We start from the raw sequence: 13,271 nt of genomic DNA, 5'->3' as shown, positions 1-13,271 counted from the left end.
TTGTAGATCTTATGAGGCCATAAAACATTTACTCGGATATGAAGACGGACCCCGATTGATCGTAGAATTTAGCTTAGTGTTACTTTTATGGACAAGCATTAAATAGATAAATATCCTCGCGTGAGTTATTGACTTAGTAGATTCTATCATTACCATGTATACTTATACGTAGACATAACTAACCTAGTCGGTGGATCAATGGAGACCTACTAAATCTACAATTCTGTTGTTCTCGAGTTTGAGCCCCGATGAAGCAATACTGAAAGGTAGTTCCGTCGGGAATAATGGAAGCGATTGTGAATAACGAATAATTTTTGTTAGTAGACATACCTTTTTCGCTTTAACTCTTAACCTTGCAATCCCTATACCCTGTAATCTGCTCGGAGTCTTCTATTCCTATATTTAAATCATCTTTCTTTCCTATTCACCCTTGTAGTTCAGTATTTTTAACCCTTATTCACTTTTTTATGTCCTACGATTCGACGATGCTAATTTGGTTGTTGTTTTTCTATATATACATATATACCGTTCATTCCAATATCGTATGAAATGATTGTTGTTTCTGCCTTTTTAGTACTTGATTTATTGCAATATTTTAGTTACATTCATTTAATCCCTGTACTTCCTTGCTTTAGCGTAGGTTTTTGCATTTTACTCAAGCGTGGGAAGATTGCTTCAGTTGATTTCATTGTTGCAAAAAGAAAGTCACCTCCGATTGAAGAGAATATTTATACATATTTACATTTGACCCAATAAAGAACAATATACCAAAAATCGAAAGTTGAAAACCGCACAGGGAATTAACAATTCTTGCAAAACAGGAGGAAAAAAAAAATGACTAGACCACAGACATGCAATGCGAGCGGTTGGTTTGAAAGGAGAGCAGACCAAATTGTTTATCCCCCGATGGATGCAAATTATGCATTTTGATGCAATTCTTTTGTGCTGGCAATTGACCTTCGTTGCAATTGTTTAGCTTATAAATTAAATATTGTTCGATATAAAGAAAATATCAGACAAACGCACAAAGAGAGTCAGGAATTTGATTCCACACGGTAGCCAAATGGCAGGTCGAACAAAACAGGCAATGGAGCTGAAGAAATCGAAAAGTGGCAATTAAGCGTTTTGACCACAAGCCAATTTAGGGCAGGGGCATAAGAAAAAGGTTGTCTACCTGACTGCAGAGCGGGGATCGACAAAAGGGACCGGCGAATCAGGTAAGAGCAATGCGACTTTGACCTGGACCAATCAACGTTCAGTTGCGCGACCTGGCTGGTATATAAAGGCCTCTGAGGACTATTATTGCCTCAGTTATCCTTGGGTATCCGACCATTGTACAACCATGTTGACAAACAACGATCTGATTGAACACTTTTACTACAATAACAACAACCACAACGAGACGCACGATGATGCGATGCTCGGGCATAGCGCGGAGGATGCGTTCCAACAGCTGGAGCAGTTTATGTACCAGCAGGATTTCAACGGATGCAGCGGCGATAGTCTCTCGGATGGCACCAACAGTAGCTCCCTCGAAATGTACTACGACACCCCAGCAGTCCTAGAATTGGAGCACATGCTTAGCGCCCAGACACAACAGAATGCATCTTTGCCCACGAGTTCACTTAACAAGTCCCAGACGAAAGCCTCCAAATATTGGGCAAGGGAACAGCGGGCCAAACCATACAGCAGCACGTCCTCCTCCTACGCGTCGTCGGTATCATCTGGATTTGGCAAGGATGTCCTTCGGAAACGTCGCCTGGCCGCCAATGCACGTGAACGCCGCCGGATGAACAGCCTGAACGACGCTTTTGACAAGCTGCGCGATGTGGTACCATCTCTGGGACACGACAGGCGGCTATCCAAATACGAGACATTGCAAATGGCTCAGGCCTACATTGGCGATCTGGTGACATTGCTCTCAAGGGACTATTGATCATCCGACGGGAGATGCAAGGAGGCAAAGGATTGCCGTACGTGTTGTAGCAACACTCGATCCTAGTGTAAACTTATAAAGGCTGTTAGTTCTAAGCATAAAAAATTGTAATATAATTTAAAAACTAAAAAATATATAGAATTTGTTTTAAATTTGCATATTGTTTCATTCGAAAATTAGTTGGTCAAATCGAAAACAAATCTTCTCTGAGTCTTAAACATCGTAGCTTTGTATCTTATTTGTCTTCGTAACATAGTCGTATTCCGATTGGACAAAAGATAACCTTTATCAAGAATTTAAAGCCAATTATGTATTTAATATCAAAAATTTGTTTCCCTATTCTAAGCATTTATCTAAATTTTTGAAAATTCGTTCGCCAAAATATCTAATCACTTTGCTTCCCAAGGTATTCCAAAGAATTCTTTAACTCAATTCTAAACGATATTTTGAAATAAAGTAATTCTTTAGGAAACTTATGAAATTTTAGAAATAATAACATAATTCAAAAGAAATATTTGTAATAATGCAAAATGTTTTAAAAATTGAGATTTTTTTACTAACGTTTTGCATATTGAACATTTGTATAAGAAATTTTCCGAAGAATTATTCAAAACCAAATCTTTAGACGTTCCTCTACATTTGACCAGTTCAGATAATCTCGGACTAGCACAATTTTAGTTTTAAAGCGAAGGATTCTATTTATCATAATAACACAATTCTGTAGCCTGTTCATTTCTTCTTTCCCAAATTGTCCTGTTCACGCTATTTTTTTGAAGAAACGTTGAAACGAACCTTAAATTGAAATTAGCTTTGTAATCTCTTAACTTTTTTCATACAAATTGCATTCATTAACATTAAGAGGTTGGGATTTGTTTTAATATATGATAAAATGATCCTTTTGAAAAAATATATTTTAAGTCAAAACACAAAAACTTGTTACGAGGATATAATAAATCAGAAGATTTTCACACTAACTTGTGACTACAAATATATGTATAAAAATCAGTTCAAATAGAAAATATCAAACTTTAAAAATCTTAAATTGTCTTGAATTTCCCAAAGCTTTTACTTAAATAGAATTAACAAAAGATTGGTTTTGTTATCATTTTTGAGAATTCCCATAGCGTTTCATCCGTCCATGTTCACATATTTATAGATTACTTAGACTAATATCCTTGAAAAATGTTCGCATTAGTCGGTATTTTTGTTTTAGCCCTTTTTCAAATAAGTAGGCTGGAAGGCCACGCCCAACCTCAAAACAAAGGACCACCAAAGTACCAGTTGCCGACAGAATTAATGAGTTCCGACTTCCGACACAGACCAACTCGGTCTAAACAGAAGTGATTAAGTGCGGCAAACGTCATCAATGAAACACATTTCGAGCGCTTCCCCAGGACCCGAGCTCGGTAAAAAAAACCGGTATACGAAAATTGATTTAAACATAGTCATTTGTAAGTGCTGGGAAACCGTCGAGAAGGTTGCCATTCAAGGACCATGGTCGGCGGGATAACAAGAAGAGAAAAAGTATTTTAGATCTTTGAATATCACATTGTATTTATAAAACTAAATACTCAATATTATACACTATAGGTATACTTAGTGGCTTAGTGTAATTCTATAATTATTTTTCTTTGACTTGCCTACGTTTTATGATTTTCAAAAATGTCCTTTCTGACACAAGGAGAATCTTTTCGAGATAACGGATACAGGAATAAAGAATTCCCTTTGAAATTATCTGTTGCTTTCTTAATTGAGTAGAAATTGGTTTTCGAAAACGACTAAATAATTAATTCAATTACAAAAGGAATACCCTTCATGTTATGTCCGATTTCGAGTTTATTGTTTATTAAAGAAATTAATTTTTATTTGAATTTATATTAAGGAGATTTTGTAGTAGGGATACATTTAGTGCAGAGCATAAAACGTTGGCATAGTCCAAGATAAAACTAGATGTATGTTTGTTTGTTTTTTTTTTTTTTGTCTAAATAATTCTATTTACATATGAATACTAATCTTAAATATTGCTATAACTAAAAACAAAATATTTTATCTGAACTTAATGAAAATAATATTAGCATGTTGTTTGTGTATGGAAAAGTCTTTGAAGGTTTGTGTAGATTAGGGAGGAGATTTCATTGAATAGGTTGACTATTTGCAGAAGATCGGGAATGGTTTAAACTATATAGACATATTAATGTATAAATAATGACCTGGCTTGATTGTTGCTACTGTTAAATGAAAATGCTGGATCAAAAAGCAATCACGATATAGAGCTAGTCAGATGATTTTATTTTAAAGTGTATTTCTTTTTTTGTATTAGCATTTTGTTTTGGTAATATTGATTTTTAATTAATTGTGTCAACATATTAAATATAATATAATATTTACTGAAGACTGTTTTTGAATTCTATTTAACAATATAAGCTCTCAACTTGGTAAATCTATTTATTTTAAGAAACCCGATTATACATTACAAAATATTGGATTTTTCCTAGTCAGAGAAATCCAATATTTTGTATAAGTCAATCAAAGCTAAAACGAAGTAATCAAAGAAATGGAGTCGGATGAATTCTTTCCACAGATTTGAAAAACAATATTCGGCATTTATGTTTGATTAAATATGTTATTTTGCGGCTTTTACAGATTTATTTTTAGCCAGCTATGTTATATTGAAGAGACAGAGGCATATAGTTTATTAAGCTAAATTCTTCAATTAGTCAACCTATTGCAGATCGTGGGTAAACTAAGAGTGTCGATGGGTAAATGAATTGTTGATCTGTACATACGTTGCGATACATTGAATCGAATTGAGATAAAAACTATATACTAAAACCTTTAGGCGTGTCTATTCGTGTGTGTGTGTGTAAATCTAAAATACGTAATTACATCATCCAAGCTTTACCACGCATCCGACCACGCCCACGCATTGGTCCAGAGTTGCCAGGTCCACCTCCACCTGCGCCTGCACCACCGCCTCCGCCGCCACGGTGGAAGAAGGGGCGTGGACCTGGAGCGTTACCAGCATCAAATCCGGCACCGGAATTTGGCATGCGTTGATAGGGTGGTCTAAAGTTTCCTTGACCTGACCATCCTCGACCTCTTCCGCGTCCCCGCGACATATTATCAGAACTGTTCATGGGTGAATTAAAACGTTGAAAAGGAAATGGAGTGCCATAGTTCGGTCGCGGTGGTGGTGGAGTCTGACCCGATCCACCATGCATGGCCATTTGGTTCCATGTCTGTTGCTGAGGTGGTAATGAACCCTGTTGCTGTTCATCTGGGGGCATGTCCTGCATTGTACCTAGAAAACTGTTGTTCGACTCCCAAGGATTTAAAAATTCTGGCGGCGTTTCCAACAAGACTGGGCGGGAGGGTGTTAGAGAGCCATTGGCATCTGTTTCCGAATCCGGATTATCCAAGTGAAGGCCATCTTTTGGTTCTAATAAAATAAATTTAGTATGTTACCAACAATTTATCCCAATCTTCAAGTGAAATACCAAAAAAGAAAGTCTCAAAACTATGTTTTGGGGAAAAAGCAATAAAGATCGAACTAGGATGAAAATGAACAAAATATTTAAGAAAAGGAAGGCGAAAATTGGAGGCGAAATAAAAGGGAAAGGGAAATAGATTAGGCAATGAATTTAACAGAGAGTAAGAAGAGTAAAATAAGAAATAAATTGAATATTTGAGACTTAGTTTTATGGGCCCAATTCTTTTTAGGCTCCCACCTCTTAGGGATTCGTCAATGTCGTCATCCGACATGTCCATATCCACTACCATATCAGCCGGATCGTACCGTCCCGAGCCATCCACTCGATCCGATTCTGACGAAGAACCTTGGAAGAGAAGTATGTTTATAAGAAGCAAGCTAAGCAATCATAATAATGCAATGTCCTTACTTGCATTTGACTTTTGTGGAGAGTTTGTTGTTTTCTTTCCATAATTTGATCCTGGAGGAGCCATTAGACCTTCCTCATTTGATCCTGGCACAGTCCTGTAGTCTACGTCGGTATCACCAAAGTCCTGGCAATAAAAAAACAGAATTGTCTCATTGTCAGGTAGAATTTTTAGATACGACATACCTTATCGGCTCCACCAGGAGAACCTGTCAGCGATATTAAGTTTCTGTGATCAATATCCACCAGCTGCCTTGATTTATCCTTGCTCAAACCTAGCTTTGCCCCGAAAGTAAAGGCCGGTGGCAGCTGGAGCGAGCGATGATCTACATCCTCGGCGCCTAGTGCTGCATTCTGATTATGATGATGCTCATTGTACTCAATTTGGGGAGCAGCAGTGCCTTTACGCTCGAAATGGGGCGGCGAGTGCGGCGTTGCCTGTGTTGCATAGGCTGAGCTACTGGATACACTGCTATTGAGGCTGCTGTCCATAGGCGTCCACGTCATGCTCATGTCCCAGGTGCTGTTGAAATCATCGGATCCCACGGCCGGTGGTGCCGGCGGTAATGGTGGGGGCGGGGCCATTGTGGGTGCGGGTGTATACGGACTGGTCTCCTGCCCTCCGCCCGCTCCATAGCTATGTGGGGGAGGTGGTGGCACATACTGTTCCTGATGAAGAGGCGGCACAGGCGGCGGCAAGGAGCTACCATAATGCGCCTGATTGGGATTGTACTCTACAGTTCCGCTAGCCACAGACAGTCCAGGAATGGAGCCGCCATTGTTGGTGCTGTTGTTATTGCTAGTATAGAAATTCGCACCAGGCGTGTAGCCTCCTTCATCATCTGAGCGCGAGCCAATCACTTCAATGGCACTCCCCCGATCCCTTGTATCTCGCTTGAAATCATTTATGTCAAAGGGCAGCTTGCCGCTATCCAAATAGCTGGAAAACCCATTCAAATCGCCACCAAACATGTTCTGTACCGAATCGATAGGGGAAGAACACTTCAAATTACGAAATTGGATATTTAAACTTAAACTATTTATTTACCAGTCCCATATTCGTGTTATTTTCATCAGGTAGCTGGAGATCGGCATCTCGTTCCGGCGATGGTGCATTGATATCCGGCGATGGTATTGGACTTGATAGAGTTGGTATAATTTCATCTAACTTTCTTTTCACTATTTTGATGCGAGTTCCAAAACTTTTGTAGGCCTTTGAAATAGAGAAAATTTATGTTTAGATATAACGATATAGAATTAGATATATTATTTAAGGACTTATATAAAATACCGATCATTAAGGTTATTTGTTTTTTTATATATATTTTTTTCCCCTCACACAGTTCTATCTAAAGTGATGGTTTAGTGCTCTCCTTACTGTAATTTTTAAGGGCATTGTCAAAGCAAGACTTGATACTAAATGTATTGACAATATTGACATGCTTGACGTGAGTTCGAACTGATTTTTCAACTCAATTGGTTGTTTTGCGCCAACCCTATCCTTTCATACATTTAGAATACCGTCAAATTAATTTCCACTTACACTTGCAACTACTTTAACTTCCCGTCCCTGATGTTCGTAGAACTTTTTGGCCGCGTCCAAACTTTCCAAGACCGCTTTGCGACTCTTGATCTCATTTTGAAGGTTCTTGTTGTACGTATTGATAAAGGCCACACAGCGTTCAACTTCTTTTTCAATATCGCCCGAATGGCTTTTGTCCTTTAACTGCTGTTTAATGGTTTCGATTTCAAAAATCGGCGGCTTCGGCAACTTATTCATGCTTTTGTCGGTGGACTCGCTTAGCTCAACGCATTCCCGAATCTGGGCAATAAGGGTGGCATTTTGGAATTCATCGCTCACATCGATTTGGGACTTCTTTGGCGGCGATATATTTAGCAGACCACTCAGATCGCTTAGATATTCCTCATTGTAGATTTCACGCTGTTCCCAGATTTGAAAGATGCGTAGAATTTTATCCTTGACACGTTCGTCCCTAATAAGATGGTGGGGATTAGTTTGAGTTGATGCCGAGAGATTTGCATGTATTTTTTGGCACATGTGTACTTACCGCACCATGGTGGTGGCTCTTTGGAGGGCCGTTGCCCAGCATTCGACAAACTCATATCGTTTCCGCTTGCTATACTGGATAACATCATTGGCCAGATAGAATAAAACTAGCCGATGATCCACACGCACTAAATATACACAGAGAAAATTAACAACAAACACTTTATACATATACTGAGGAGAAATACCTCACCTTTTTTAAACACATTTAGCCAACATTGAATGATTTTCTTGTGATTACTGCGATGCTGAAGGCACCAGTTAGACATCTGCTGAATGCCCTCTTGTGTGTCCTTCAGAGCCTCCAGTCGCGTCTCGAAGAGTTCCTCGTCGAATGTTTCGCGTTCACTACTTGGTTGGCTCATTTTACTCTCTTTAAAAGCACATTACAACGTAACAGAAGACTAATAATGCTGAAGGCGAGTACCACACGGCTTTCCCCAATTGTTTACAACGTTTCTTCTTCACTTCCGGCTGTTTTTAAGCGTTTTTTTTTTTTTAATTGTTTGGTGGTAAATACTCACACGCGGCGAGCCTTCAATTCGCCTTAAAAAATGTGATTATTCGCCCTAAAAAAATTGATTTTTCGCCTTAAAAATTGAAACTCCGCCTATCGCATAATCGATAGTAATAGCGATAGTCATATGGTTTAACCATCGACTTCTTTAAAGTAATCGAAATTAGTATGACCACAATAATTCAATAACACTGTGCAACAAATTGAAGGTTATTGAAATCAAACCGCACCGGACCTTTTTATCCTGAAAGTAGCTTGTTTTTTTTTTATAACGAGCTAATATTTTTCATTTTGGGGTATTTTTTAGTTTGTCATATGAGCAAAATATGACTTATATATCGATGTTTTCTTAATGCATACGACCTAAATCATCCTCATTTATTGTAGAAATATTGTTAATGGTTAAATAAATTTATTTTATCAATGTTATATAACCCAAAATGATCCTTTCAGCTACAGTTTTAGAAAAACTTACAACTAAGCCCTTTTTATACCATACACCCATAGGCTGAAATGGCATATTAAAGTCGCCAAAATGTATGTAACAGGCAGAAGGCAGCTTCTCCGACCCTATAAAGTATATATATTCTTGATCAGGATCAACAGCCGAGTCGATCTAGCCATGTCCGTCTGTCTGTCCGTCCGTCCGTCTGTATGAACACGTAGATCTCGGAAACTAAAAAGTTTAGAGCCACAAAATTTGGTATATAGACTCGTTTAGTATATAAATGTAAAAAGTTAATTTAAATTTTGGACACGCCTACAGAATTTACATAAAACTGATTTTATTAAAAACTATAGCAGCTAGAGACATCAAATTTCGTATGTATACCGGCTGTAAAAATTTTTTTAATAAAACTAATTTTTTCGACAACTAACAAAATTAAAGTCACCAAATTTGGTATGTAGACTTCCTTAGTATGCGCCCAGATAAATGTAATTATTTAAATATTTTGCCACGCCCACTTCCACCTCCACAGTTTAGAAAAAACTGTTGCTATGTTTCACAGCCATATTACTCCAAATGGTGCCAGAAGACCCAAATACTGTTTAAAAGTGTTAGGGTTCATTTTACATACCAAAACACATAAATTTCGGAGGTAATACTTCGCATGGCTACAGCGTTAGTTAGTATCAGCTGATGGGTCTTTTCGGAATGCAATTCCTTTATTCCTTATAAAACATTTTGCGATGTGTTTCGTCCTTTTCTGCTTACTAGTTTCGTTTTGTGAAGGAGTTTTGTAAGAATACTGTGAAACGGACATTAGGTTATCCGATTTTTTCCGTGATTAAATCCAGTCTATAAAACTCTGAGCAATAAGAAAGATATGGAATGAGGCTATTTGTTCTTTAGGTTGTTAGGAGTGAGGATTTCTTTTTTTCAGCCACTTTTCCTATTTGCTGCCAATAACTTTAATTGTTTCAAATATTTTGAAATTTCTTTTTCTCGCATACAGTTAGCTTTCTATCCCCTTAACTATGACATTAATTTGTATTAACATTTTTATTTTGATTGCAAGAAGCCGAGGTATGGCAAATTAAAAGGTGTAAGTTGACTTGTTTCCTTGACTATATGTACAATTGGTTTTGGAAATTTGAAATATTTTTGTTCACTTGGTGCGTAATATATCCAAGTCAGCAAGATGACTTACTTAATTGTATATATGTACATATGTAGTTTTATGCTCGAGAATTGTCGGAAATGTCAGAAAAATCTTTCTTTGAGATATTGAAATTCTGTAACGAATCTTCTGCCCAGATTACGCAGAATTTTTTTGACCGTTTCAAAATTTATTTAAATTTTGTTACTTATGCATTTTTGTAGTGAAGGCACATTTTTTTTAGTGTTGCATGCGGAGAATATCGATGAAAAGGTCAATCGAACCGCCTGAACGTCGGACTAGCACCTCTAGATGTTCGAGCTGGCATCCTCTGCTCGATGTCGGAGTCGAACCTGGTATGACGCACAAGTTCGCATCCAACGGAGGGTATATAAAGCGCCCTGCCGCCAAATTTCTCATTTTAACGTGACTTTCACCCGGTGCGAATATTTCAAATGTAAGAACTTGAACATCCGCTTTACATTTTGAAATGGTGTTTAAAGTCCCTAGTCCCATTTTCCTTAGTTTTTTTTTTATGCTTATGTATTGATAATCATTAGCTACATTTATTAATAAGAAAACCAAAATACAAACCTTGATTTAAGGAACTAATCAAAATGAGGCAGATTCTAGAACTTAAATGGGGTTATAGTTTTAAACGCCAACAAAAAAATAATACATTTTCGAAGTTCTTTTGTGAAGATATGAATAATCTAATTGTGATAAGCGTTAAATCTTTGGGAACTAATGGTATACAATATCGTATATAGAGAGCTAGTGACATTTGGATTAAAGTACATTTCTCCGCAAGGAGGAGGACAATGTCTGGGGCGTTGGTGTTGACTAGTTGCGGCAATAACAATACTTTCGCAATTCCGGATCACGATCGTAAATGCAATTCGCCTGCGTGCCATATTTATTGACACGTGAGATATCGCTAAGTTTTGTGGTGGCCTCAAAGGTCTGCAAATTGTAACTCACACTGGCCTCATATAGCCCCTGGCCAGGGTGAGTAATCAGTTGTAGTTGGTACATTTCATTTTGAACGAGAGTTTGTCCCGTCATATCGGCCAAAAAGCCATCTCGGTGGCTGTTGCTCTTGAATTGCAAGAGTTCCTTGTGCGGCTGCAAACGCAGAGCCCAATTGACATGAAGTAACTGTAAGGGAGCACAGAGCTCACGTTGTCCATTCGTTGCCTCATTGATTCTCTTTACAATGCTTTCAGCTGCTTTGAGAATGATCCCACTATAGCGAGTATCATTCAGCTTTACTTGCAGCCAGTTAAGGCAGGCACACCAATGTGGCTCGATATAGGCATCGGCGCAAGAGCGATTCGAAGGTATGAGGTCCAGAAGTGAAATGGCACGTCCACGAGCCAATGGAGACATTTTTACCGGTGGCTCTGTTTTTATGTCACGGGTGGAACTAATAAAAGTGCTTTCAGCTGGCAGTTCTTCGCGGCTGGCAGTTTGCAATTGAATTAAGTGCTTGAGTGTGGCATGTATATCAAAAGGCGTCGTCAGACGCTCCTCGTTTGCCACAAAGTTGATATACTCCTGGGGAAAGCGTTTCTTAAATGACTCTGGAAAAGCAAAGCTAAAGAAAGGCAAACGTTCTTCTTGTTTGCCTTGAAGAGTTGCGCGCACTTCAGCGAAACGATTGCCATGATCGGCCATGAATATCAAAATGGTGTCGTCTAGCAGGGAGCGCTCCTTTAAAGCAACTAGCCAATCATGGACGTCTTGATCAGCAGCTCCAACCAAATTTATGGAGTCATGTGAAAGCCCCCCATGAAAGCTGAATACAAACCGAGGAATATCTCGATATTTTAACATAAAATTCTTGGTGTACTCCAGCATTGTTATATGATCCGGTTGATGGCCAATGCAGTTTGGGGCACTATCGCTCTGCATGTGCCCCGCCTGAAGATAATAGGTACGTAAATAATGATCAACGGGCTGCGTCTCGAAGCCATTCATGCGATAGGTGAAAGTTCCGACATTGGGTAAGTCCTCATTGAATGAAGTCATATATCCAAGTTCGGCGAACTCTTTCCAAATCATAGGATATGCATCCACACTGCCAGCTCCGGAGAAACGTTTCCTAGTCTCAGGCAGCTCTAATTCTGTATAGCCAGTGAGCAAAGGGACTAAAGCCTGTGGAGTTCCATCTCCCACAATGTTGTATCCTTTTAGGACAAGCGCACCCAATTGATTCGTCAAATAGTTATATGTTCGCGGCAATTTTCGTATAAAAGCATTACGACTGAGTGAATCGAAACCAAACATCAGGACATTGTAGAATGAGGCAGTGGGCACATCTTGCATTTGCTGTTGGATCTGTGCTACAGCCTCAGGTGGCAGGACAGCCAAATTCGGTGATAAATTACTTGTAAGAGGTCGTTGAACTGAATCACGTATACCATGAGCCATACCAAACCAGCTTTGTCCACTTGTAGCGCGACAAACTACCTTGACAAAATCGCTGTCCTGTAGCACATATGGCTCCTTCATCTTCAGCGTACGACCAAATTTGACTCTATAATCAGATTTTCGTATAATGTCCGTATATGAGCACGTTATGTCCCCATGGACAGCTACAATTTCTGGTCGTACAAAGCAAATGGATTTTTCGCACATAACCCAGTCCAATCCCTCCCCGCAGATGATTTTTTTCAACCGGCTTATAGAACTTCATGATATCGGGGTTATCCAAGGGTAAATGGGGATGTCGACACTCCCCCTGATTCATGGCTGATTTAATCGAGCGTTCCATTATTTCGATTTTAGCTTCATTGTTGACTTCCTGGTCGAAACTCAATTGCACATAGGCGGTGACTAGTATTAAAACAGTGCAACAGGCAACCGCAATTTTTTGTACCAAACCACGCCGCAGCATTCGCATTTTTACAGTACAAAAGCGTTTGCTTTTAAATGCGTGACTTGAAATAACATTAATCACTTAAATTAAACTTTCATTTTATAAAGTTCAAGTACTCGTTAAGCGCTTAGTTGTTAAACAAAATTCAGCCGCGCTATTGTAAAAAAAAACAAATTTTAAATTTCCCAAAATCTTATTTTAAAATAAATGGCGGCTGTCAACATTGTCCTGTTTTTGACAGTTAATTACTATTTTCCAAATTTACTTTAATTTTTAAAGAAAACGATTTGCGGTTATAGGCTTTCGTCTGTGGTGGCAGCTTAGGGTAATTTTTATGTTGTTGTTAAATAGCCAGCGACATCCTTTTTTCCA

General features: G+C 38.5%; 3 protein-coding genes across 3 annotated transcripts; 1 reads left to right on the top strand and 2 right to left on the bottom strand.

Annotated features, from left to right (window-relative positions):
- Positions 1–1,342: 1,342 nt before the first annotated feature.
- Positions 1,343–1,936, top strand: amos (absent MD neurons and olfactory sensilla). Its single transcript, XM_068284282.1, has one exon. It carries the CDS (start codon positions 1,343–1,345, stop codon positions 1,934–1,936), a length of 594 nt encoding a protein of 197 aa, XP_068140383.1.
- A 1,527-nt stretch (positions 1,937–3,463) lies between these two features.
- LOC137572590 (uncharacterized) lies at positions 3,464–8,425 on the bottom strand. The gene is made up of 8 exons (XM_068284346.1): positions 8,094–8,425; positions 7,902–8,028; positions 7,376–7,826; positions 6,881–7,045; positions 6,019–6,807; positions 5,836–5,959; positions 5,665–5,772; positions 3,464–5,375 (listed from the first exon to the last, which is right to left on the bottom strand). Exons 1-8 carry the CDS (start codon positions 8,263–8,265, stop codon positions 4,819–4,821), a joined length of 2,493 nt encoding a protein of 830 aa, XP_068140447.1. The 5' UTR covers positions 8,266–8,425; the 3' UTR covers positions 3,464–4,818.
- Positions 8,426–10,437: 2,012 nt separating this feature from the next.
- LOC137572574 (uncharacterized) lies at positions 10,438–13,062 on the bottom strand. The gene is given in 2 exon segments (XM_068284325.1): positions 10,438–12,691; positions 12,693–13,062. Coding segments are annotated over 2 exon segments (2,061 nt in total). The 5' UTR covers positions 12,924–13,062; the 3' UTR covers positions 10,438–10,861.
- Positions 13,063–13,271: the final 209 nt, after the last annotated feature.

The sequence above is a fragment of the Drosophila tropicalis genome, unplaced genomic scaffold (genome assembly GCF_018151085.1).
Source record: "Drosophila tropicalis isolate 14030-0801.00 unplaced genomic scaffold, ASM1815108v1 contig_39, whole genome shotgun sequence".
Classification (NCBI taxonomy): Eukaryota; Metazoa; Arthropoda; class Insecta; order Diptera; family Drosophilidae; genus Drosophila; species Drosophila tropicalis.
This window is presented reverse-complemented; position numbering and strand designations above follow the sequence as displayed.